This window comes from Podarcis filfolensis (assembly GCF_964270895.1).
Source record: "Podarcis filfolensis genome assembly, chromosome: 4".
Classification (NCBI taxonomy): Eukaryota; Metazoa; Chordata; class Lepidosauria; order Squamata; family Lacertidae; genus Podarcis; species Podarcis filfolensis.
The window spans coordinates 28,683,767-28,709,171 of record NC_139607.1 but is presented as its reverse complement, the minus strand read 5'-3'; the positions used below and the strand labels follow the sequence as shown (position 1 = coordinate 28,709,171).

At 42.4% G+C, this 25,405-nt stretch overlaps 2 protein-coding genes across 6 annotated transcripts in view; both read left to right on the top strand.

Annotated features, from left to right (window-relative positions):
* The window catches only part of NCK2 (NCK adaptor protein 2), an 80,367-nt gene extending 68,148 nt beyond the window's left edge, over window positions 1–12,219 (top strand). For all 5 annotated transcript variants that reach the window (XM_083610920.1, XM_083610922.1, XM_083610923.1 and 2 more), the window contains one exon: window positions 10,789–12,219. In XM_083610920.1, coding sequence (XP_083467046.1) covers window positions 10,789–10,983 — 195 coding nt within the window. In that variant the 3' untranslated portion in view covers window positions 10,984–12,219. The remainder of the gene's footprint in view (window positions 1–10,788) is intronic.
* An 8,972-nt stretch (window positions 12,220–21,191) lies between these two features.
* The window catches only part of ECRG4 (ECRG4 augurin precursor), a 35,222-nt gene continuing 31,008 nt past the window's right edge, over window positions 21,192–25,405 (top strand). The window contains exons 1-2 of the mRNA XM_083611045.1: window positions 21,192–21,296; window positions 22,071–22,217. Coding sequence (XP_083467171.1) covers window positions 21,204–21,296; window positions 22,071–22,217 — 240 coding nt within the window. The 5' untranslated portion in view covers window positions 21,192–21,203. The remainder of the gene's footprint in view (window positions 21,297–22,070; window positions 22,218–25,405) is intronic.

The following is a 25,405-nucleotide window of genomic DNA, read 5'->3' as shown; positions in this document are numbered from 1 at the left end:
CACTCATACTCTGTGTTCCTCACCTATAAAATATGAGATTAATTGATTTAACTAGCTGTTCGTGCAGCACTGCTGCAAACCTTTTAGAATTTTGCTCTAGCATCCCTCGTCAGATGTAAAGTAAAATTTGTAGTTGACTACACAGGTTATCCCATTTTGTGATTCAGGGAGCAGTTCATTTTGCCCCTGAGCCAGTATTTCCCTTATGGTCAAGCTAGTGTTCCTCTAGCTACTGGGCTACTGCTGAAATGAGGCTGCATTTTAAGCCGTATTTTAATTAACTGTTTTCCCTCCCATTACATTTTATTGTAATTTATATTTGGTGTTAGCCATCCTGAGCCCAGCCCTGGCTGGGGAGGGCGGGGTATAATTAAAATTATTCTTATTCTTATTATTGACCTTGCGGGCTGGTAAACTCCATAGATGATTCCATGTGCAAATTAAAATAATAGATTAACTTAAATATTTTAAAACAATGTAATATATGTTTAAGTAAAATAAATATAAATAATTTTTAAACCTGGTTAATAAAGCCACATCCATTGACCAGAGGCTTCCAGAGGGATGCAATGCACATTTTACTGCATGTAACAACACAAGCACAGCATTTGCCGTTTTGTTATTAAATCCCTCCAAAAGTATTATGCAACGTATAATATTTGCAACTTTTTGTGTTTAGCACACTGTAACGTACATCCTCTTATTGGTCCTTAAAACCCTGTTGTAAGGTAAATTTTTATTGCCATCCCTTCCTTCGGATGAGGAGAGGGTGAACAAGACAGCAGTAGCTGGCGAGTCCATGGCTAAGATGACATTTAAGTTGCCATTCACTGTTCATACGTAGCTCCAGGCTCTATGCCATTCGTGATAAACTATTAATTAATTAATGAAATTAAATAAATAATATAATTAAAACGCTGCCTTTTGTGAGCTTGGGTTTAGAATGTGAGGTGGGGGAGTTGAATCCTGAAATATGGAGGCATCTACAGTCCTTCACTTCCTCCTGGAGTCCCTGCCAGCAGCTCAAGATCTGTGGAGGTGTTAGGAGACCTTAAACGTTTGTGTGTATGCTCTAACTCTGCCTCCTCTCCCCCTCCCCTCGCCATGGCCTTTCAAAAGATAGTTGTATGAAGTGGTGAGCATTTTCTATCCATTGATTCTCACCATGCCTCATGCATCTCTTCTGCCCCCGTCCATGTGTTTGCAATCCCCCCCCAAATTATCCTTCCATAGGCCTTTATAGTTACAAGGCAAATTAACCTTCCCACTGAATTTCAGACAGGGCAGGAAACCAGCTGTGGCTCCAAGTTCCCAAATTTGCTTTTCAGGCAACTTGCTACCTATGAATTCTCAGTTCTCTCTGCTAGTTCTCTCTGCTGACTAAGAATGTCACCAGAGTGTTCCAAATACGGAACGACTAAGTTCAGAACCTGCTCTTACAGACTAGATGCACATTGCACAACCATCGTGATGGACAGCTATCAAGAGGAACTTCCTTGAAAGTGGCTTGTTGTGTGGGAAATTAGTCTAAGAATCAGTCTAAGTACAAAGGCAATGTTCTTTTCTGTTGGAAGTTGGGCCATGGTATACTCTGGTAGCTCAAGAACTGTCCACTGCTCAAAAACAGAACAGAGAGCTATAGCTGCTCCCTTCGTTAAAATAATATGGGGAGGAAAGTTTTATTCTACATCTTAGAACCACATACACTGGAAGGATCTACAGTGAAGCCTCATACCACAGTTGAGGGGAATTAAATGTACATAGATAGAGGTTAAATACATTTTGACTGAGTGGATTGGACTACAGTATGCAATTTTCAGTGTTTTGATTCTTCCAGAAGTGATTTAGTGCATTACTTTGTCTACAAAATGAGGAAATGATTGAGGCTTTTGCTGAGAAGATCATGGTTATGTGAGAAACCAGACAGCAGAATCGTGGGCTGGAATGAAATTTTCTGTTTTACCTTAGTCTACAAGAAATAGTGGGAAGAGGTGCAAAATAGGGCACACATTCTGCAAAATCATAATGTGACTAGCATTACCTTTTTTCTATGAAAAAGTGAGTGTAAAAAAGTGAATGCAGAAAATGTAGGTGCGTAAGTAACCTTTTGCGCCATAAAGGTAAAGGGCCCCCTGACCATTAGGTCCAGTCGTGGCCAACTCTGGGATTGCGGTTCTCATCTCGCTTTATTGGCCGAGGGAGCCAGTGTACAGCTTCCGGGTCATGTGGCCAGCATGACTAAGCCGCTTCTGGTGAACCAGAGCAGCGCACGGAAACGCCATTTACCTTCCCACCGGAGTGGTACCTATTTATCTACTTGCACTTTGATGTGCTTTCGAACTGCTAGGTTGGCAGGAGCAGGGACCAAGCAACAGGAGCTCACCCCGTCGCGGGGATTCGAACCACTGACCTTCTGATCGGCAAGTCCTAGGCTCTGTGGTTTAACCCACAGCGCCACCCGCGTGCCTTTTGCACCATACGATTTATAATATTCAAGCACTTTCCAACAATTTTATTATGAAGCAACTTCCTCTTACAGTAGCAGGTGGTGGGTTTTCATTGTGTTTTGGTTAATCCTTGTACAATATCATCACACATATTTGTTTAGGTTATTATGCCAGTGTGGATGGTGCAGGTCGGCTCTTCATTATAGTGCAGGCAGAGTCTTCTAGGTGCCGCTTAGAGGCATTGACCCCTAGCAAATAACCAGTTCAGATGTGCCCTTAAAAGTGCCTGTGAGCTACTATACAACTCCAGAAGCCCAAGCATGGGAAAGATTGCGTGCGAGCCATCCGACTGTAGCAGCTATGTCCAGTGGGAAAAGGAGCAGAAATATCTGCCAAGAGCTGAAACGAAAAAGGCAAACAGACACAAAATATAAAAATAAACACTCTTGGAACAAGTTCAAGGCAGACAGCAGGGAATAGTTTTAGGCTGCATTTTAACTTCAGTGCAGTATATAGGATGACAGTGCTAAGATGCCAAAAAAAAAAAAGAGGTTTTAGACTTTAGTGGAACTATTTGCATTGTAGGGGAAAACAGTAATAAACAAGCTGAATTACTTTTACATTTTCTTCAAGTTTCCTGTGTTACCTAAAATATGAGCCCGTGGTGGGGAGGAGGAGAGCAGGAGCCTGAAATTTTTGCAGCAGCTGTTCACGTTCTTCAGATTCTCCTATTTGACTGTGCTTCTCTCTCAAAAGAACTAAAGTGCCTTTTCACTGCTTTTTTTAAAAATGCGTAAGAACCCCAAAAGGATCTCATTTTTGTAGCCTGATGGAAGAAAAGTGACACGTACTTGTATTTTATATGTAAATTTAGGTAGTAAATCTTGGATCTGGGAAGACGATCATTGCTTTAATGTCAGTCCTTGAGTAGGAACTCATTTCAAGTGACAGAAAAGCCCTATTACGTTTTCCCTGTCTGCCTTGTTAATAATTAGGCTGGGGCAGTTGCACATCTCCTGTTCAAGGTATTCTTTCTCTCTCTCTCTCCCTTCCCACCCTCTTTCTCAGACAATTATCTGCTGCCACCATAGAAAGCAGCCACAGCACAGTGCTGATGTTGTTGCCCTAATACCGTGGGAAATACAGTGCAATCGTGGTGCAGGTGTCTCTGGCTTGCAGTCTTGTTTCCTTACAGCTCTGCCTATAATTACTTTTACTTTAATATTATAAATGGCTGCTCTAAGGCTTTCCCACTACTACAGTCTTTGGGAGAGCACTAAGGCAGTTCATACCCAGTCAGCTCTCCAAGGGAGGACCGGGGGAGCTGGTCTTTTGCCCTACTATTCATCTGTCAGATACCTATTTTGACAAATGACACATAACTTACATTTTTGTTGTCACATAAATATAATATAAAAATTAGGTTCCAGTAGCCAGTGATGTCACTTCTCGTACTTAAGTTATGATTTCCATAAATTAATCCCTTGTAATTTCAGTGATACGTTTTTTTTCTAATAGAATTTGTTGCTGGAAAATGACAGAGATTGTTAAGCCGTTTTAGTTGTTTAAATAGAAAAGCCTAGAAATTTTCTTGATTCTTCTGAGACATTTGCTTCCTATCTCATTTTCATATTTTGAAACACACACACACCACCTTGGATTACACAAGTAGGGTAACACAGTCGTACCTTGGTTTTTGAACAGCTTAGTTCTTGAACGTTTTGGCTCCCAAACGCCGCAAACCCAGAAGTGACTGTTCCAGTTTGCGAACTATTTTTGGAAGCCAAACGTCCGACGGGACTTCCGATTGGCTGCAGGAGCTTCCTGCAGCCAATCAGAAGCCGCACTTTGGTTTCCAAACATTTTGGAAGTCAAACGGACTTCCAGAATGGATTCCGTTCAGCTTCCAAGGTACAACTATAACTTGATGTTACAGTTCATGTTCTCTGTCTTGGTTCCAGGTAGTTGTCTAAGCGTACTTATTTCTTCCTGGTGTGGGGAATCAGCCAGAAGTGTGTAGGCTGGCTGGCAATTTAGGAAAATTGGGCTGGATGTGGAAGACAAAATGTCTGGAACAGACAGCTACAACCAGAGGGGTCTAAATCACTGGAAATTCCAGATTGCCTGGATAGTGTAGTGGAAAATCTCCACCCATGAGGAGAACCTGAGCTTACAGGGTTAAACAGCTCAGAGTGTACGCCCTGCCTACAAATTGGGAGGAGGGGGGAGACACGTCATATCCGAGAGTCTCCAGCCTTTGTCTTTTTCTCTACTTTCGCTTTTGAGGAGAGAGGACGTGTTTTCGCGATGCGTTCGCTGTGATAGACAATGGATAGTCTGCTGTAAATAAAAAAACTGCTTCTAGCTGCTAAGATCCTGAGTGGATTTTATTTAAGCACACTGAAGAACGCATTGGAGCTTGCAGCTTTCTCTTGCCGCTGGTTAAACTCTGCGTTTGTTCAGAGCCTTTGGAATGTGGCCTTTGAAGTCCGGAGGCCTAGCAGAACTGCGCAGCCAAAGCGGGCTGGACGCCAAGGCTTATCTGAGCAATTAACATTCTTCAGGTTATGGGCGATAGTAATTGCAATTAGAGGAAGCTGCTTTGATGCCTGCTGTGTGCTTAAAGAGGCTGTGAAAGTTGAGAAGCTGCTGTTTTTGCTGCCGGAAGAAAAAAGTCCTGCTTTGAGGCTTTGCCTGGGAGAAAGCAGAGAGACTGGCTGAAATGCTGTGTGCTGCAAAGAGCCACTGGAGGCCTCTCCTTTGAAGCTGGCTGGTACGCGTGAGTACTTCAAAAGCCCCATGGGAGCACTGGGGGAGGAGATGGCTGAGCTCCAGGACTTTTATGATGTCCCGTTTGAAAAGCTCACAACCCAGTCCTGGGATATCTGGGTTAGGAGAGTAAGGGGGTGGTTTTTGGCCACAGGGCTCTGGAGTATAGCCCAGAAGGAGCCGGCCCCACCCATGCCAATTGCTGCTGAAGATGACGCAGCAGACTTGGAGGCTGCTTTGCTGGAAGATAGAGAGCAGAGAATGCAAAGAGAGCTCTGCATGTTGAGAGCAAGCGTGGACGCTTTGCTGTTTCCCCACCTGGAGGGCGTTGAGTCGGCTCAGGCCGCCTGGCAGGTGCTGAGGAGTCTGTGTGAAAGCTCAGCAGGAGCCGAGAGCAGGGAGGAAGCTGAGAGCCCAGAGGGGGCTGCTGGCCATGTTCCTGAAGTTACAGCTGGGAGTAGCTGCTTTGTCTCCGAGGGGCCATGTGATGTAGAGGCCTACAACCAGAGTGCTGGGGAGCGTGCAGGCCCAGGCTGTGCACCCAAAGGTGAGGGTGCTGGGAACAGGAATGGCTGAAGAGGGAGCTGTGAGAACTGTTGCTACGCGTCGCCGCTGTTATCGCTGTGGCTCCCCCTCCCATCTGGTGAGAGAATGTCCAGTGGAGGCACAGGAACAGCCGAAGGCCGTCTCCCGTAACAACCAGATAAAGAGCTCTTCTTCAAAGCTTGGGAAAGGCAAGCCGAAGGCAGCTGGCAGAGACACTGAACATAAACATTTGGCAGCCTCTATGGCTGCAGTCAAGAGTTGTCAACAGGACGCTGTGCTGACTTTTGTGGTGGACTCAGGTGCTTCCCATAATTTAGTGCCATCTGCAGGATTCCTGGAGAACTGCACCTCTGTAACTTCTGGGAAGACTGTCTGTTTAGCAGATGGGACTCGACACCCACTCACGCAGACTGGCTCACTGTTTTGTTCTTTCTTACAGGATTCAATCCAGGCTTTTGTTGTTCCAGGACTGTCTTGCACGTTGCTGTCTGTCAGCGCCCTTCTTGCTGAGAACTACAAAGTGTGTTTTGAGAACAACAGGTGTTCTATTTCTAGGAATGGACAGCAACTAGTCACTGTTGAATGTAAAGACAGGTTGTTTGTGATAGATGCTTCTTTTGCAGGTACAGGTGACACGGAGGTGGCTTGAGCACAGTGTGCCAACGTTCCAGTTCATGATGCGTGTGCTCACTTATGGCACCGACGCATGGGTCACGTATCCTGGGGGTCAGTGAAGAAGATCCCAGAGTGTACTCAAGGGTGCAAAATGAAATCGTGCTAAGTTTCTAGATTGCAGAGCGTGCAAGTCCGCAAAGGTGAAAACGTGCACATACCCAAGGTCTGAGAGGGTGACCACTAGGGCTTTTCAATTAATTCATGCAGATTTGTCACGTCCGATGTCTGTGACCAGTATGGGCGGAGCCAAATATGCACTGGTTCTGATTGATGACCATACACGCAACTCCTGGATCTTCACGATCCGACACAAAAATGAAGCTGCGCCGCTAATCAAAGACTGGATTGCGGCTGTGGAACTGCAGTTTTCCCCACGGGTGCAAAACATTCAGAGTGATCGCGGTGGGGAGTTCACTGGGTCTGCACTGCAAAGTTTCTTCCGCAAAAAGGGGATTCAACACAGATTGTCCTCTCCACACTCTCCCCAACAGAACGGGATTGCGGAAAGATGGAATAGGACTCTAGGGGAGATGTCCGCAGCTCTTTTGTTTGATGCCGGGCTCCCACAGCGTTTTTGGGGGGAGGCTTGGCGAACGGCCAACTTTATTCTGAACAGGTCGTTCAATTCAGTGGTAGGTGACACACCGTACTTCTTGCTGCACGCAAAGAAGCCGAAAGTGCACTACTTCCGCGTTTTTGGCTGTGAGGCTTGGGTCCTCATACCAAAGGCCAAACGCAAGAAAGGTGAACCCAAGTCCCAAAAGATGATTTTCTGTGGGTATGAGCCAGGGACCAAGGGGTGGAGGTTTGCTTATCCGTCAGGGAATCAGTCCAGAATTCTGCTCAGCAACAGTGCTGAATTCTGTGAGCAGAGTGGCTGGGCAAGGATACATGGGAACCCTGACATCCTGTCAGAGAGTCTGCTTGACTCTGCCGATGAAGGAGAGGAAGAAGTTGAACCTGCTACTGAGGCTCAGAGTTCAGACCCAGTGCAGGCAGAGGGGAGAACTTCTCCCAAGGCTGTGAAGATTGAGCAACGCAGCACTCCATCTTCCCCCACAGGTTCGGCTGAGAAGTCCAGAAGGCGCAGTAAGTCAGAGGGGGAGCTCTCTGATGCCAAGGACGTTCTGGCTGGCCCCAGTGGGCCAGAGGGGGTTCCTGAAGTAGTGCTGCGCCGTTCAGCTTGGACGACCAAAGGGAAACCTCCTGAAAGGTTTGCCGTCACTAGTGTGTGGGTCGGAATGGCACAGTGTGAACCCGAGAGTTTTGAGGATGTTCAGAAACAGGCTCAGGAAGAAGCCAGGAAATGGCAAGAGGCGATGCAGAAGGAAATGAACTCAATGGAGTCTCTAGGTGTGTTCTCCCTCAGGAAGTTGCCGGTGGAGAAACAGGCCGTGGGTAGCCACTGGGTTTACCGTCTTAAGCCCACAGCGACAGGAGAACCGCAGTATAAAGCCAGATTAGTGGCGAGAGGATTCACGCAGCGCAGGGGGTTGCATTATACGGAAGTTTATGCTCCCACCTGTAGGAGTGAATCTCTACGTTTGGTCTTGACCGTCACTGCACAAAGAGGGTTGCTGGTGCATCATTTTGATGTGGACGTTGCTTACTTGAACTCAGACCTCCAGGAGGATGTGTACATGCTTCCTCCTCCAGGGTTTGAGGGCAATGAGCAAGGTACTGTGTGGAAACTTCACAAGTCAATTTACGGCCTGAAGCAGTCGGCCAGGAATTGGAACTTATGCCTGAATGAAGCTTTGGAGAAGCTAGGTTTCGGGAAGAGTCTTGCTGACAGTTGCTTGTTCTTTAGAGGATCAGGAGACTCACAGGAATTGGTGTTATTTTTCGTTGATGACATCATCCACATTGGAAAGGCAGACAAACAGGTGCAGAAGTTTGCCAAAGAGCTTGGGAAGCGGTTTCAGCTCAAGAACCTGGGTGCAGTAAAGATCTACCTAGGCGTGCAGATAGCGAGAACTGAGGATGGTAGCTTCTTGCTCAGTCAGAAAGGCAAGATTGAGCAGTTGCTTGAGAAGTTCAGAATGTCCGATTGTGCAGGAGTTCGGACACCCATGGAGACGAACTTCGTGAAAGATAGCCAGCAAGCAGAAAGTGCCGAGTTTGAGAATGCTGAGCTCTTTCAGTCAGCTCTAGGTAGTCTGTTGTATCTGTCCCAATGGAGCAGACCAGACATTGCCTTTGCTACCAACCTGCTAAGTAGGAAAGCGTCAAAGCCCAGTGTGAGTGCTTGGCACGGTATCAAGCAGGTACTGCGCTACCTGCAGCATACCAAAGACTTCTGTCTTAAGCTGCCAGCAGAAGGTGAGGCGAAGCTCACATGCTATGCGGACAGTGACTAGGCGAATTCGCAGGACCGCAAGTCTGTGTCTGGGTTAGTGGTAAAGTTTGGGAAGTCACTAGTTGGGTGGAAGTCCCGGAAGCAAAGTCTCATTGCGCTGTCTTCTACTGAGGCTGAATTCAGTGCACTGTCAGATTTGTGCTGGGAACTAGAGTTCTATAGATGCTTGGTGCAAGAGATCTATGGGGATTGTAGCTTGCCCATCACGGTTTGGGAAGACAATCAACCTTGTTTGAAATTGGCTGAATCTGCGCAATTTAAGGCCAGAACCAAGCATCTGGACATACGCTTCCAAAATGTGTGTCAGAGTGTTCAGTCAGGTTTGATTCGGCTGAAGTATTGTGCCAGTCACATTAACTTGGCCGATGGATTTACCAAACCTTTAAGCTTCCAGCATCATGGGGAGTTTTGTGGTGGTTTGGAGTTGGGGGTAAGTTCTGTACATACTTTCCCCACAGTAGTGCAGGGCGAGAGGGGGTGTGAGGAGAACCTGAGCTTACAGGGTTAAACAGCTCATAGTGTACGCCCTGCCTACAAATTGGGAGGAGGGGGGGAGACACGTCATATCCGAGAGTCTCCAGCCTTTGTTCTTTTTCTCTACTTTCGCTTTTGAGGAGAGAGGACGTGTTTTCACGATGCTGTTCGCTGTGATAGACAATGGATAGTCTGCTGTAAATAAAAAACTGCTTCTAGCTGCTAAGATCCTGAGTGGATTTTATTTAAGCCCACTGAAGAACGCATTGGAGCTTGCAGCTTTCTCTTGCCGCTGGTTAAACTCTGCGTTTGTTCAGAGCCTTTGGAATGTGGCCTTTGAAGTCCGGAGGCCTAGCAGAACTGCGCAGCCGAAGCGGGCTGGACGCCAAGGCTTATCTGAGCAATTAACATTCTTCACCAAGTGTAATCCAAAATAACTGCCAGTAAAATTTATGTTACTGCTTTTTAGCTAAGAGCAATATAGAGCTTGGTCGACCTCGTTTGTAAGGCTGGTGCTAAAGATTTGAAATAATAGACAATTATCAATTAACACTGCCAATTGAAATTAGGAGGGGGAAAGGTGCTTCTTATAAGCATCCTAACTAATGGATATATGCTTTTGTTTTTTACTTGGTTCTGTAGCTTGAAAGAAGCTCTTGGCAATCCATGGCTGGGCACACACTTAAATGAATTGTTTTGTCTGCTAGTATTTAACATTGCTATTTCTTCTGCTCGTTTATACAACCCTGGCTTAATACATTGGCCTTAAATGTGTAAAACCAGATGGGAAGTTAATTGTAGCAAACAAAATAAATCTGGCACAGAAATGCATATCGGGAACTCATCTACTTTTAAAAAGAGGCAGAAAAAAGGGGTGCTGTGCTGGTGACCACGCAGAGGGAATAAATTCTATCTGCACAAGTTTATAATATACACACTAAAAAATAAAGCAGGTGTTTGAAACACCCATTCCTGAAGAAATGTTGGCAGCTCAGTTTATGGTGGAATAAGAGACACCGATTTTAATTACCTTTTTTTTGGTAAGGAATACAATACTGCAGATGTGCCATGTTGTTTAAACTTAAATGGGATGAACTGTTAGCTCTTTTTATATGTATAAAAGCTACTTGCTACAGAATAAATCAAGAAAGGCCCTCTTGTGGCCATGGATTCAAACGGCATGCTGCTTTAGCTAGACTCTTTCTGCATAGGAATATTTGGTATTTCCGAATGCATATAGACATACTTCTCTTGACACTTGTCGGCCTCTGGCTTTAAACCAACAGTGTTTGCATTCGAGGTGCATAATTTATATCTGTATATGGTGCTGTTGAGGTTCTTTTGCTTAACTGAAGATGCTGATTATGATGATAGTAATTTGTATTTCAAAGTACCCAGAGCGCCGAGCCCAGTGGGGGGAAGCTCACTCGCAGCTCATTCACCTCGTTACATAGCAGGCTTTAAAACTGCGCATTTGATATTATCATTTAACACTTCCTTTCCTTTTTCTCTTTGCAGCCCAGTGACTTTTCAGTATCTCTAAAGGCATCGGGGAAGAATAAACATTTCAAGGTGCAGCTGGTGGACAGTGTCTATTGCATTGGGCAGCGTCGATTTAATACTATGGATGAGTTGGTGGAACACTACAAAAAGGCTCCTATCTTCACCAGTGAACATGGGGAAAAGTTATATCTTGTGAAAGCACTTCAGTGACGTTGAAGATGGACTTGGGCCTATTGAGGGCCTCTTATAACTTACAAGCCTTAGGTCCTAAATTCACTTTTATAGAGCAGAGCAGTCTACGCCAGTCTGAGACAGTCTTCAGAGAATGACCTCTTTCTAAAGTATTTGCTCTGTTGATTATATTCTTTCTCTTTTGTTTCCCCACCCATTTTTTTCTCTCTCTCTCTTATTTGCTTACTTGGTCTTTTTTCCCTCTCTCTTGAAAATTTGGTTGCTTCACGTTTCCCTCAGGTTGAAAATATCACTTAAGTGGCCATTCTTCCCTGGGTTCTAAGCTCCTCTCTTCTGTGTACGTTTACATAGTTAGTTCACATAAACAAGGGGTTTTTTCTCAATTAAAAAACAGTGTTAACTTGTTCAGATAGCTCACGCTGGCAGAACTCATCATTAAGAGACTGGGCACAGTTTGAATGCACTGAACCTGCAGCTAACTAAGTGAAATATAGTAGACATAACAATTGTGGCTGTGAGTTCTGTAGCTATTTTGCTTACCAAGTAGTATACTCCAGAAATTCCTAGTTTCTAGAAGCACTCTTTACATTCTCTACTCAGCTATTACATTGCCTCCTTGATTCTTTGTGAAGAGTACACTAACTAAAGCATTTTGTAATAGTACTTCTTAAACTACTACGGTAAAAATTGTAGTAATAAGAAAACTATCTAGCATACTTTGACATGTAATTGCAACAGAGATGTTTCATTGAAAGTTGATTACTTAGAGAATCATTGAATTGTAATGGTTGAATGTTTTGGTAATCTACAACCAAATGTGCCATCCACATAATGCTTTCTTTTCTTGCCCTTCTGCTTGTTTGAATTAAACAATTATGTATTTAATTCTTAAAGTAATATGTATCTGTAGCTGATTGACACTAATACAGACATTTAATAAACATAGCTAATTATGGGCGGGTGGGGCTTCCAACACATAACATGCATACGTTTTATATATGCATAACGGAACAAAAATTCAGGGTTTACAAACGGTGATGTGATTGGTAGTAAGACACACAGAATGTTATATGAAGAAAATGCTTTCTTTTTCCTTTTTCTTTACTTTTAACCTTCTTATGGTTTTAAATATAGTCTTGATGGCACATTCCTGAAAATTGAAAATTGAAAAGAAAAAAAAAAAGGACCTTGATGATCCCAGAAACTTGCTTACCCAGCTTTTTGGATATTGTAATAAAAAAGGTATCATGTGAAGATGGAGTATTGAATTTATCCTTGGGTGATGACCTTAAGAGTCCTATAGCATGATGAAATGTGGTTAAATGTCACCATTTATATACTGACCGTGAGATTTAGGTAGTTTGATCAGATCAGCCAAAACAAATTGCAATGTTCTTCTTGTATTTAAATCTTGAATTCATGCCAAATGTATGGACAGTTGCTTTGTTTGATTTCTTTGAATTCTAATATAATACTCACGTTCAGGAACTGCTGCCTGTAGTCAAAGGGCCTCTCGCTGCAGTAGTCTTTCAGGTTCTTTTAACTCATGTCAGCAATGGCCATTGTACCTGATGGTCTTTTCTATATGTAAGTTACCTTCTCAAGATGATTAAAAGCCCACCACTCTTTAATTAGTTCCAATAGCCTTAGATGTCTTTAGAATGGGATTAGACAATTTCATGCGAAATGGGTCTGTTTGCTGCAGTGGCTAAATGGAGAATCCATATTCCATCCTTATTCCTCTGGACACTGGTTGCTTGTGCAAAGGTAGGAGGACAAACCGGTAGCACAACATGATTGCCTCCAAGCCCTTCTTGCAGGCATCTGGTTGGCCAATCTGGCAAAGAAGATGCTTGACTAGAATCCAACAGAGCAGCTGTGACATTCATCTGAATTTTACTGGGACACAGCTCACTGGAGTCACCTTAGATTCTGGCCCAGAGTATGTGTGTCAAACATATTCAGACCACAGTAATTTATTCTGAAGCGCTCACATTGATGTTGATAGAACTTCCCTACAGTTGAAGGAAGGCTGGATGTTTACAGCCTTAAACTTCAGTGGTGCTAAATAGACTTGAGTCCAAGTATGAACACCATTCTTATGTGCTACAGCTGTGAATGTGCTCCATTGCCAAGGGTCAGGAACAAATAAATTTTGAAGCCAAACCAGGAAATTGCCCCTTTAGTCTGGCAGAAGCTGGTGGCAGGCACATGCGAATCAGTTGACAGGGGATCCTTTTCTCCACACGGCAAATTTCTTCCACCATTTAAGGACAGGATTAAGCTATAAATGCAATAAACACTTTAGTGAAAACAATTTCAGCTCATCTGATATGAATGTGGGTGATCTAGTCTTATGAATGTCTAATGTATTTTGAATAAGTTCATGGGCTTCGTACAGAGGTAGATCCACAGACATTCACCATGGTTTGTTTGCTTAAAAATAATAATACTAGTTTTAAATTGTATTGCTTTTAAGTACACTATTTTCATTTCATTTTTTTCTGTATTTATCTGATACATTCTTTTTGAATTGCTATTTTATATTTATTCAAGTTGAATAGTCTGAGTAAGCACTGTAGTTGAGAATATTTATGAATGCATAAGAATGCAATGCACCAAAACTTTCTGATTCAGCCCTATTGAACTTTATTGCAACAGTGCTTGTGTAGTTCCTTATTAATTTTGTTGATCACTTACTTAAAAAAGCAAACCTTTAGAGGTTGGGGTACTGAACTCTACAAATTACTTGGGTTGAACAGGATGCAATAAGTTTTATACAATGAGCTGTTGTTCTCCATGTTGCTTTCTATTTCAATACGACAAAATGTTTGCCTTTGTTGTTAAAATGCATTGATTGATTGAGCTCTTGATAGTGAGATGTGAATCCTTTTTCTTCGAACAATTGGTAGCTTAATTTATCACACCTCAAATGCAAAATAAATAGCTCAGATTATTTCTTCCAGTGAGTAACAGCTTGACTTTGTCAGCACTGAATTCAGTAGCTGAGTTGATCCATCTACAAACTGGTTTTAAATTCTCCCTGGTGTTCCTCACCACTTTGGTATCAATCTCAAAAAAAAATGGTCTTTTTGCAGGCATAAAGGTTTGGGGTTTTAAAACCGGCCTCTTTTTGGGGGGGGGGTTAAATATAGAAACCCTAAATTCATTACAAAACATTTAAAGTTATTAAGGTGCCATCTTCTTTTACAAAGAGAGAGTTTTCATGATGGTGAAGGAGGCCCATTTCACATGTTCAGCCATCGAAGTGGCGCAGTCCTTCCATGTAGTTGCATCATCAACAGTTTTCAGATGTTAAATTGGTTTCTTGAAGGCTCTCTGTATTCTCCCTTCAATAGCAAGTTTCTATCGGAGATGTGGGGATGTTTTCAAACCTATGAGCTCTCCACCTGACAATGGAGTTTGTTCCAGCCTGAAGGGGCATGGGAAGTTTCTTACTACCCTTCACCAGTTTTTCTCTGCCTGTTGTTTTGTTTGCTTGCTTGTTTTGGAACATAGATAGACAAAAAAGAGCTAGCGCAGTTACCTCAGGCTTGATTTACAGTTGCTTTGTGATGGATGGCAGTCTTCCGCTAGCTGTTGGTGATTCTGAGAGATGGTTTTGGGGAGGGAGGTTCATCCTTCTGTCAGCTTTCAGACTGGTTGGCAAGGTGCTTGACTTGGTTTCAAAAAGAGAAGCCATTGCTCCTGTTATTATGTACAATGTATTTCTATGTATTTCTTTAACATTTGAACCTGTTCTTCTGACGCAGTGATCCCTTCTTTGACTGTTGCTGAAACAAAGGTGGAGTCCTTAAGAAAATAAGTTTGCAGACAGATTGGTGGGGAGCAATGGAGGTGGAGCCTGAGGCCTCCAATAGTGGCAAGAGGGAGGCTTATTCCTATGCATGGGTTATTTTCTGTTTGTGAACTGACATGGTATAGCTTAATTCACTTTATTACACCCATATCTTTTTCATCTTTATGCTCTTCTTCTTTTCTTGCTTCAGAATTTTACCAGTGTCAAACAGCTAGGTCAAGCATGGCCAAACTTGGCCCTCCAGGTGTTTTGGGCTACAGTTCCCATCGTCCCTGACCACTGGTCCTGTTAGCTAGGGATGATGGGAGTTGTAGCCCCAAAACAGCTGGAGGGCAAAGTTTGGCCATGCCTGAGCTAGGTGTTCTCAGTGGACATCCACAAGAAAATTATACAGCGAATAAACGACCATTATGCCTTCTGCTCACAAGTTTAGCAGAGCCTCTACGCTTTTGTGTAATCCAGAGTCAGTTGTCACGAGAAGCAACGTTTAATGCTATTGCAATGTGATATTTTAGCTTGGAAGTAAATCAGCAACTATGCAGCCAAACATTTGGTATCTTGTTTTTGTACCCTTCTGCATACGTGTGTCATCATTAATTTTCATTTCATTTCTTTACTGCTTAATATTTTAACGAATAAATCTCAAAGCAGCATATAAAGCATTAAACCATCAGATGAAACAATACAGAATAAAACATTAGTGAGGAAAGTAAAGTATGACATTGCAGTTAGTGATATGCATACTGTAAGTCATGGTTTGGACTGTAACTAACCATGGGTTTGCTTGGAGCCAGAGAGCTCCCACTTTCTTCACCTTTTGTCATGTGGACTGTGCTTTTCATATAGGGCCCTCCTACTTTCCTCCCACATTTTGAGCACTGGGGGTCTGTCACATGTGCGCTGAGCATCTCTTTGACCAAATATCTGCAGAGATCTAGTATCCTTGTGAAATGTATTTTGCTTCATAAGGTGGAATCACGAGCTGCACATTTTTAGCATTTCAGGAATGTGAAATATATTTTCATTTAGCAAACGATCCAGGATTTATGCTGGATTGTAATAATATCTAACCCTCTAAAAACGTCTTAGTTTCCTTCTGGCATATGCCTGTCACAGAAGTGAGATTGACAGGCAACTTCTTTGTATGCCAATATTTTTTTTTTCCCTTTGGGTCATTCCTTCGAACTTGCTGAGTTTGTCTTGGAGCATAATGGATAAAACAATACAAATGCTTTAAGGGGGCTGTAAAAATAAAGCATGTTGGGGTCATAATAAAAGAATTGTGCTTTGGCTCTGTTTCAAACAGGAATAATAATTCAAAGGACTTTAACGCTGGGTAGTTTCATACAATCTTTCTGTACAAGAAATTGGAGTATAAGAATGTCCCAAAATAAATACGTGTTGACAATTCTGGGGCAACTTTTTTGGATTGTGAATTTGGAGCCCAACAACAGAATTAGACAGATTAATATATCAGCATGATAAATGAAACAGTATTTGGTAATTGGATGCCTGTCTTTTCCCAAGGAAATTGCCTGTGTGGGCAACTTTTTACAATTTAGCTGCTGGCTTGAATGAGAGTATCTTCCAGTTGTATTTGTTGTCCATTGACTGTCTTTCCTGATGTCCCTCTTACAGTTTTGTAAATTAATTTGATTATATTCTTCTTGATCTTTATTTAATTGCTCATAATAGTATTTAATGGTATTGTTGATTTTTCAGATATAGCCTCTTCATTTGTCTTGATGTGAAAAGGAAATCAATTCCAGTCACTGTGCCCTCTGTGTCTAGTAGATGCATTTCAGTCTTTAAAGTTGTGTAGTAGGACACTACTATAGAGTGGCACAGAGGCTGCAGTCCTTTTACAAAATGTCCTTCCCTCATCTCACATGAACAGTGACAGCTGAAAGAAGCAGAAGAAAATCAAACTCATGGTTTGTAAGTCCGTATTTTGGAAGTGTTCCTCTCGGTATATGAAATGTAGCAGTACCGCAGCTTCCTGGTTATCTTGATGAGTTTCCCTTACCACAATCTGAAATGCCTCCCTTACCAGGGCTACTCGCTGTGTTGATGTGAATACCACAGAACTCCCTTACTCTGCCTAAGCCACCAACATAACTTGGGCCATTTATTTTTGTCTTAAGAATCCTGAGGTAACTAAAATTTTGCTCTGAGAAGGATAAACAGTGAGTTTTGGAATCGCGGGTGTTAGGAGCTTATCTTCAAATTAGCGGTGTTGGGGTTTTCAGGAATTCTGAGCACTCAGTTTGACAAAACAGCACCAGAAGGAACTGCTCTGAATGTTAAGTGTTTCTCAAGCTCCCTCCCACAGCAATTTGTATCAAAAAATCAATTTACTGGACAAATTTGCTTCCTTACATTACTTGTGAAAATGAGAAATGAAATGTTGTTTTTCTTCTTCTGTGAATTAAGGTGAAGGGACCTCTTTGCATTCCTCGGAAGTGATGATCTACCAATTTCCAAAAAGATCTAACCCTCTTGGTTTTACTTAATGGGTGCAAAGTGAATTTGACAAGGAAAATGGGCATTGTATTGCATTTCAAAATGACACAAAAGCAGCTGTATGTTGCTGTATAATGGCATGTATATAATTTATAGCAGTTATTGCAATTATAGCACTGTTGCACGATACAGGGGTACCTAGGGTTAAGAACTTAATTCGTTCTGGAGGTCCGTTCTTAACCTGAAACTGTTCTTAACCTGAGGTACCACTTTAGCTAATGGGGCCTCCCAGTGCCGAAACGCGATTTCTGTTCTCATCCTGAGGTAAAGTTCTTAACCCAAGGTACTATTTCTGGGTTAGCAGAGTCTGTAACCTGAAACGACTGTAACACAAGGTACCACTGTATAGAATCGTAGGATCTTAGAATTGGAAGGGACCCTGAGGGTCATCTAGTCCAACCCCCTGCAATGCAGGAATCTCAACTGAAACATCCATGACAGATGGCCACCCAACCTCTGCTGAAAAGCCTCCAAGGAAGGAGAGTCCGCCACCTTCTGAGAGACCATTCCACTGTCTTACAGCTCTTACCATCAGAAAGTTCCTCCTGGTGTTCAGTCAGAATCTCCTTTCCTGTAACTTGAAGCCATTGATTCAGGTCCTATCCTCCAGAGCAGGAGAAAAGCTTGCTCCATTTTCCATGTGGCAGCCCTTTATATACTTGAAGATTGCTACCATATGAGTAATTGCTGTATGCAGCTTGATTAAATGTCTGAAAGCGGAGAGTAACGTCGTAAGGCTTACAGAAATGTCTACATACCTTCCAGAAGCAGTGGCAGATATTGGGGAACCACCAGAAACAAATGGAATACTGAGGAGTGCTGACCCAACTTGTTTTAGTGTACAAGAAATCCTGAAACCAACTTATTTTCTCAAAATGTATAAATTTAATCACTTGGAATACACATTTTTCTACTGTTGCAAATTTAGAGTGAGGATGCCATGACTTTATTGAGCATGCCCAAGATGAACAGGGCAAGTATCTTCTTGATATGTGTCAGTTTTCATAAACTCATCAACACAGAATCTTGAAATCAATACAGAATCCAGAATTTACTTGAAGAAATTATCGTGTGTGTGTGTAAAATAACATCCTGCTTCATGGCTCCAAAATCCCCTAAAAATAGTTTACAAAAGAAAGAAATAAAGCCACACTCATGTCTTGTGCTAGGACAGAAATTCCATACTGGCTATAGAGTGCCTGGATTATTCAGGAAGCATTTCCTGCCATTGCCGTCGACATCGTTCCCTGGTCTCGTACCACGCTGCACTTCTCATCAAAATCCTTTGAGACGAGGGAGCAGCTGGAACTAATTCCAGCCTATGGCAGGAAGTCTTCCCTTGTTCCCTTTACAAATCTAGGAACTTGCAGTCAACAGCTGTAGCTCCTTCCTGACCAGAAGGCAATACCATATTGTGAACTTGCTAAAGTATACTTTGAATTTTTGGGATGTTTGTCTGGAGAAATGCGCACCTGAAAATTTGTGTTTGCTAACTCACAGGTGTTTGTTTTAGGCAGCTCAGGACTTAGCTAATCGTTTTCTTGTCACAGGTAGGTAGCCGTGTTGGTCTGCCATAGTCAAAATAAAAAAAATCCTTCCAGTAGCACCTTAGAGACCAACTAAGTTAGTTATTGGTATGAGCTTTTATGTGCATGCACACTTCTTCATTTTCTTGTCAGCTCACCGTTTTTAAACAGTGTTGTAGATGGAACCTGCAGCAAAATCTTGCAGGCCAAAGTCCCACTCAGCCCACAGTTGGTTTGAAAAAGGATTAGTCTTGTTTCCCAAGACAGACGGATGCCAACCACGGTGCAAAGGAGATGGACCTTTTGAGGGCTGAGGAAGAGTTTGCGTCTTTCAAAGGCAATTCGGTTGAGAAACCACAGACTTTCAGTAATAAATGGAATAGTTATGGAGTATGCCTCATAGTCATAGGCCCAAGACAAGCTTATAAATGCTTCCAGTGATCATTTGTTTCTGCCTTTCGGAGAAGGGGAACATGGCATGTTGGTTAATTGCACCCAGAACGAAGGTGAGTTGGGAGGGAAACCAGTTCACATTGCATTAAAGGACATTAGTGTTTGGGAAGGCTTAACTGATAGTTCCCACTGTTTCAGAAGTGTATCTATCAGGCAGCCCTCAAAGGCTTTCTCCTTGAAGATGAATGTGCTACTGACTAATGACATATTTCACCAGCTAAGGCTGAGGAGGTTGTTTAATTAAAACAGAGTAGGTAGCACACATTACATCAAACATTTATTTTAGCTCTGAAGCTTGTGAAATGCATGGTAATAGATTCATGCAGGAATGCACTTAAAGGGGATTAATGACTTCTGTTAAGCGGGCGATTATTCATTTTCATTTAAATGCATTGCTCAGAGAGTTCTATAAATTAAAAAAAAAATGGCTAAGGAAACAAGGAATTCCACAATTGATCCATCCCTTTGCGCCTGTGACTTAGAAAGTTTCGTCCAAATACATTATTTTATCTCATTATGAAAATATTTACAGCCTTTTGTGAGTTGGCAGAATCTCAACTGATTTTCTTTCTTTTTTTTAATACACAACTTGAAGGTGTGCATTAACAGAAGTATACCGCCCAGATCAAGGGAAGTAATAGTACCACTCTATTCTGCCACCTGAAGTACTGTGTCCAGTTCTGGGTGCCACAGTTTACAAAGGATATTGACAAGCTTGGAACGTGTACAGAGGAGGGTCTGAGTCTTCATGGGGGAAGAGGTGGAATTCATTGTACGCATTGATCAAGTGTTGCTGTCTCTTGATTATGACCCAAAGCCACAGTTGGCTGATATGTGCAAACCACCTGATTTCCCCTGCTCTGCTCTTTTCAAGATAGTATGGAAGGCTGCAGCTCTGTGAATTACTTAAGCTTGTCCACTTGCCAAGAGATGATTGTTCAATTAAAAAGATTGCATACTTTGCATACCTGAAAAGAGGGCAGGCGAAGGGAGTCCCAAACCCTGCCAGAGAATATCTGGGATTATATAACCTATAATGTATGTGTATAAAAAAACAGGATTCCTTCATTTTAAAAGTCCACAGTGTCTTTTAAAGTCTCAGATATTTGGCTTGCATTTTATAAAATTTGGGATACTATTCAACGCTAAGCCACAGTAGTTGTCAAAAACACTTCATACTGCAATAACAATTCAGTTGTAATATTAATTCATAAATTCCTTGCAATTCTTTTAACACGTTCCAACTACAAATTTAGCAAACTACATTATTAAAAAAAAGTATTGGGTGGTCTCTTGTGAACTGCCCTGGGATCTTCAAATGAAGGGCAGTATACAAATTTAATTTACTACTACAACAACAACATTGTCCGCGTCCTCATCATCAACAACATTATTGCTGGGCCATACACATTTGAGTCAGAAGTGCATTTGGATTCTACTTTATTTGATGAGTTATTCGACGGACTGTGCTAGCAAGAAGATCTATGAAAGGCTTGTGGAATGCTAGAGAAAAAAGAGCTAATAAAAAAAGCCAGTGCTCTAACCTCTCCACAGGTGAGTCTTTTTCTTATAGGGCGTGGTGGAGGCACCAATCTCTTACGCGTCATAGTTTCTCCTTTCAGACCACTGGTTGATCATAAAAAAAAACCAAAATACATATCCTGCCTTTCTGTCAGTAATGTTGACGTTCAAGGCAGCTAATAGTTTATTGGTTACAGCAGCCTTAGCTCAGACATTCCATAACTGACTCAACTAAGGCCTCCCAGATAAAATGTTGGTGTGCAATAAATGTGGGTGGTCTTTCACTAAAGTACCTCTGGGATTCTTGTTTTTTTTAGTGAATTTGCTTCTCTTCCCTCCCCTCAAGCACTTAAAAGTGTTGTTCTGTTGCTAGGAAACGGGTTCTTCCACCAGGTATGATGACATCCATCACAGCAGGGAGTGTTTATATGGAATGTGGCTGCGCAGTTGTCGTGGGCATATATTGGCTAGTGCCTGTTGTGATGCTGGTGCATCTCAGCTTCCCTCAGCTCTCGTCTGTGTCATAATTTCAGAAATGTTTTAATGTATATATTTTTACCTTTTCAGGACTGTGCAAGATTGTATTACTGAAGCGTGTAATCGTCCGGCTATGCAGATGCTTAGAAGCTGGAATAGTGTCATTGCTACTTGCATGATCCAAGTCACACCCACGTCAAATCTTAACGCCAGTCACAAACTTGCTAGGTGGCTTTTAAGCAAGGCACTGTTCTCCTGGCTTTACCCCCTGTCTGAAATAGGAAGACTGGCCTATTTTAGATGGCCGTTGTTGCATAAATGTGTGTTAAGGGCTTTGGACACTCAAGAAACTTAGGACTTCGTAAATTGCGCCATTGACCTCTCGTCACACCTCTTAAAAATGTGTTCTTAAGCTCTGCCCCCAGCCCCGAAACACAAATCTTGTCTATCCTCCTGCACAAGCAATAAGGCTATCCCTCGTGCATCGCACCTCCAGCTCTGGATCAGAGCTATTGCTAGTAAAGCACTAAAAAAATTGAAATCCTCTACAGTATTGCTTTTGTCTGGAAAGCTTTTAAATCTGAAATCCTCTGAAGACTGTGGATCTTTCCCAGCACCCTCTGCTATAGCTTAGTCCGGACGATATTCCAAGGTAGCCCATAAATATTTTGTTAGGCTGTTTTCATGTATTGAGTTTTTGATGGAAAATTGTATAATTTTATTAGGACACTGAATCTTCTCTCTCTTTCGCCTCTCTGCCTCTCCCTCCCCTCTTTTTCATGCAGCATCCGGAATGCATGACTTCATCTGCTTTATTAATTTGGACCTTGGGAACGCTGGCTTTCCATCAGAGCTTACGAAAATGTGCTGAGCAAACACCATTGGAAGTCAGGCTATACTGGAGCTTAGATTTACAGCCGCCTTATATGCAAGTAAGCTTCCCACTAGTGTCCTTTTTTTAATGAGATCATCTTTAATGATACAGCCTCGTCTTCTTTTACTAATTGGATTAGGCACAGAGGGCATCGTTAAGGCACAAATAAATACTTTTAAACAACAGACCTTTTTTTTGTAACCTTCCAGGGCTGTGCACTGCAGAAGCTTGTCCCCCCCTTCTTTTAAATTGCAGATGCATAGCCATTAACTCTGACAGTGATCGTTTCTGTCCTTGGATGTCATTCAACTCGGATCCCCGGGAGATTTAGCAGCAAGTTCTATGCAGAGAGAAAAGCAGATGCCTCTTTAGTCAACACTGGCTTCGCCCTCCCCTCCACTGACTTAACTGCGGGGGCTTTATAGATGGCATTCTTTCAGTAGATCATCATTGTTGTATATTTAACACATGTGCCCTTGAATCGTCAGAGGGGAATAGGGCTCTGTGTGTGTGTGTGTGTGTGTGTGTGTGTGTGTGTGTGTGTGTGTGTATTTTAGACAGAATTCAATGTCTTTAATTCCGTGAAGATTTCTGAGTCTTGTAATCGGGGCTTTTTTCAGCCGGAACTTGCCGGAACTCAGTTCCGGCACCTCTCAGGTGGGCACCAATGCCATTCTAAGAGAACAAGGAAGGCGTTCATGGCATTCTTTTTCTAGAAAAATAGCACTGCTTGTAATGTCTATTACATGAGATTGAATATACAGTCATACCTCAGGTTACAAATGCTTTGAGTTGCGCGATTTCAGGTTGCGCATCGCGCCAAACCTGGAAGTACCGGAACGGGTTATTTCCAGGTTTCGGCACTTGCGCATGCGCAGAAGCGCTAAATTGCGACCCGCGCGTTCTGTATCTGTTCTGTGTACAGTCATACCTCATGTTACGTCCACTTCATGTTACATTCTTTCAGGTTATGTCCCACGGCGACCCAGAAGTACTGGAAAGGGTTACTTCCGGGTTTCACCGCTTGCGCATGCACAGAAGCGCAAAAATGACATCATGCACATGTGCAGAAGCGGCGAATCGCAACCTGTGCATGTGCAGACGCGCCGCTGCAGGTTGCACTTTTTTCATGTTGCGAACGGGCCTCCAGAACCGATCCCGTTTGCAACCAGAGGTACCACTGTATATTGCAATGTTCATTTGTTGCTATGGCCAATAGATGGCGCAAATAAAGTTCATTCATTCACCCAAGGTGTGTGCTAGGTGTCTGTGGGTTCAGTTTCTCCTGCTGAACAGCAGCCTGAATGGGGGAGAAGGTGGAGTGACTCCACCTGTGGCTGATCAGCCTTTAAGGACACAGAGGAGAGAGGACACTGATGAAAACCAGCTGAGCTTCCAGCAGCAGTCAGGTGCTGGTAATTACAGTTGTAAGTTCCAGGCCCTAGCTTGCTGTTTCCTGCTAGTCTTGAGCCCTGATCCCATGGTCATTCGATTCCCTGACCCCTGGACTGTCTGGGACTGGACCTGACTTCAGATTCTGCCTCTGCCTCCAGGCAAGTACACCTCAGAGACTCTTCTGGTTGCTTGGCCTCCCACTTCACTGAGCTCTGCATGTTGTCGTTCAGCAACCTGACAATGGTACTCGCAACTCTATGACAGGGAATACTTAACAGTATTATAAGGGCTTTGTGTATTTTATTGTGTTTGTATTTTTAATTGTGTTGGTGGGAGCTATGTGAAGTGCTGGAAGTTCACAGCACCCAAAATGAAATACTTACATGAGAAATAGGTTAAGCAGGTGAAATATTTAAATTCATTTGTATCAGTATCAAATGTTCAGCAGCTGATGCAACTTTTGACCTGGAAATTTCCCCAGCATAACTCAATTGCCTGAATGAATTGAGCTACTAATTTTTTTTTTGCCCAACATGCTGGTGTATATAGAGCTCTGTCTTATAATGAAAATATTATAATTTTAAAGAAGGGGTATGAAATAGGGAGTGCTTAGAAGGCCAGGCCAGTTATTGTTTCACAAAGGGTAGTGTTTGCTCAAGAACTACCATCAAGATCAAACGCAACTTGGTCTTATGCTGCCCTTGAGATGCTGAAATTCATGAGATACTGCCTGCATTGTAATAGAGCATTTTTAACTGAAAACCAGGACAACTGCACTCCTACTTTTTTCTTTTGCAATGGTCAAAAACTTCAAATCAAGCATATGAATAGGTATAAGTAAACATATTATCTCCTAATATATACATGTTGAATGAAACTTTTCTTAATAATCAGTTTTACAAAGCAATTTTGCCTAATACAATGTGTTTTTGGATATTTATTTTTACTAATAAATGCATTTATTTGCACTTTTTACCCTAGTATATGCAAGTTCTTGCACATTTCTTAGCTGGAGATCTGTGCTACAGATCTGGGGAAGTGTGGATTTTGAAGGATAGCTGTGTTTTGGTTTGCATATTGCATTGGAAGTGCAAATTCTGTAAGTTTGTCTTTAAATTGCAAGCTGAATCAAATTTCCAGTGATCCCATTTTTTTAAAAAAAAACCTCCCAACTTTCTAATTATTATTATTCTGTACTTCTCTAATATTTAGAGAGGGGTTTTTCTTTAAGAGCAAGAAGTGCAATAACCATAGAACTCTATCCTGCCCTGAAAAATGTCAAGTTCCTATTGCAACAGAGCCATTTATTACTGTCCATTCACATCCTTGATTTCAGAAATAGAAAACTAATGTTGAACCATCATCAGTCGTTCTTGGACTAAGTCCAGGCTTTTGATCAGATGCTGTAAATCATTACAGAACCTCAGAAGTCAAGCCTATGTTCACCAGCTGTATGCTCCATAAGTATCGGAAACATCCAAATTCAGATAAAGTGCAGATCAAACTCAAGCAAACTCAAATGATCTGCTGGCTGCTACTGAAAATCCCCCCTCCTTTGAGGCAGGTTCATACATGAAGGTAGACCTCCCCTGCTGGGATTAATCAAGCTCCCCCCCCCCCTTTTTGCAGTGATTTGATTAATCCCTGTAAATTATTTCACAGCCTTTAAAAAAATAAAAATCTGCACAGTGTGATGAATAGAGCTACGATAACTTGTAGAAACGCTAAAAGCTTGGATGGTACTTTACAAAGAATGACTGTTCAAATATTCTTATTTAGCTGCACTGGAAAATCGTTGCCAAAAGGAAGAGGAGGGAGGGGCAGGGGAAGGGAGGCTCAGATGTGTTTACA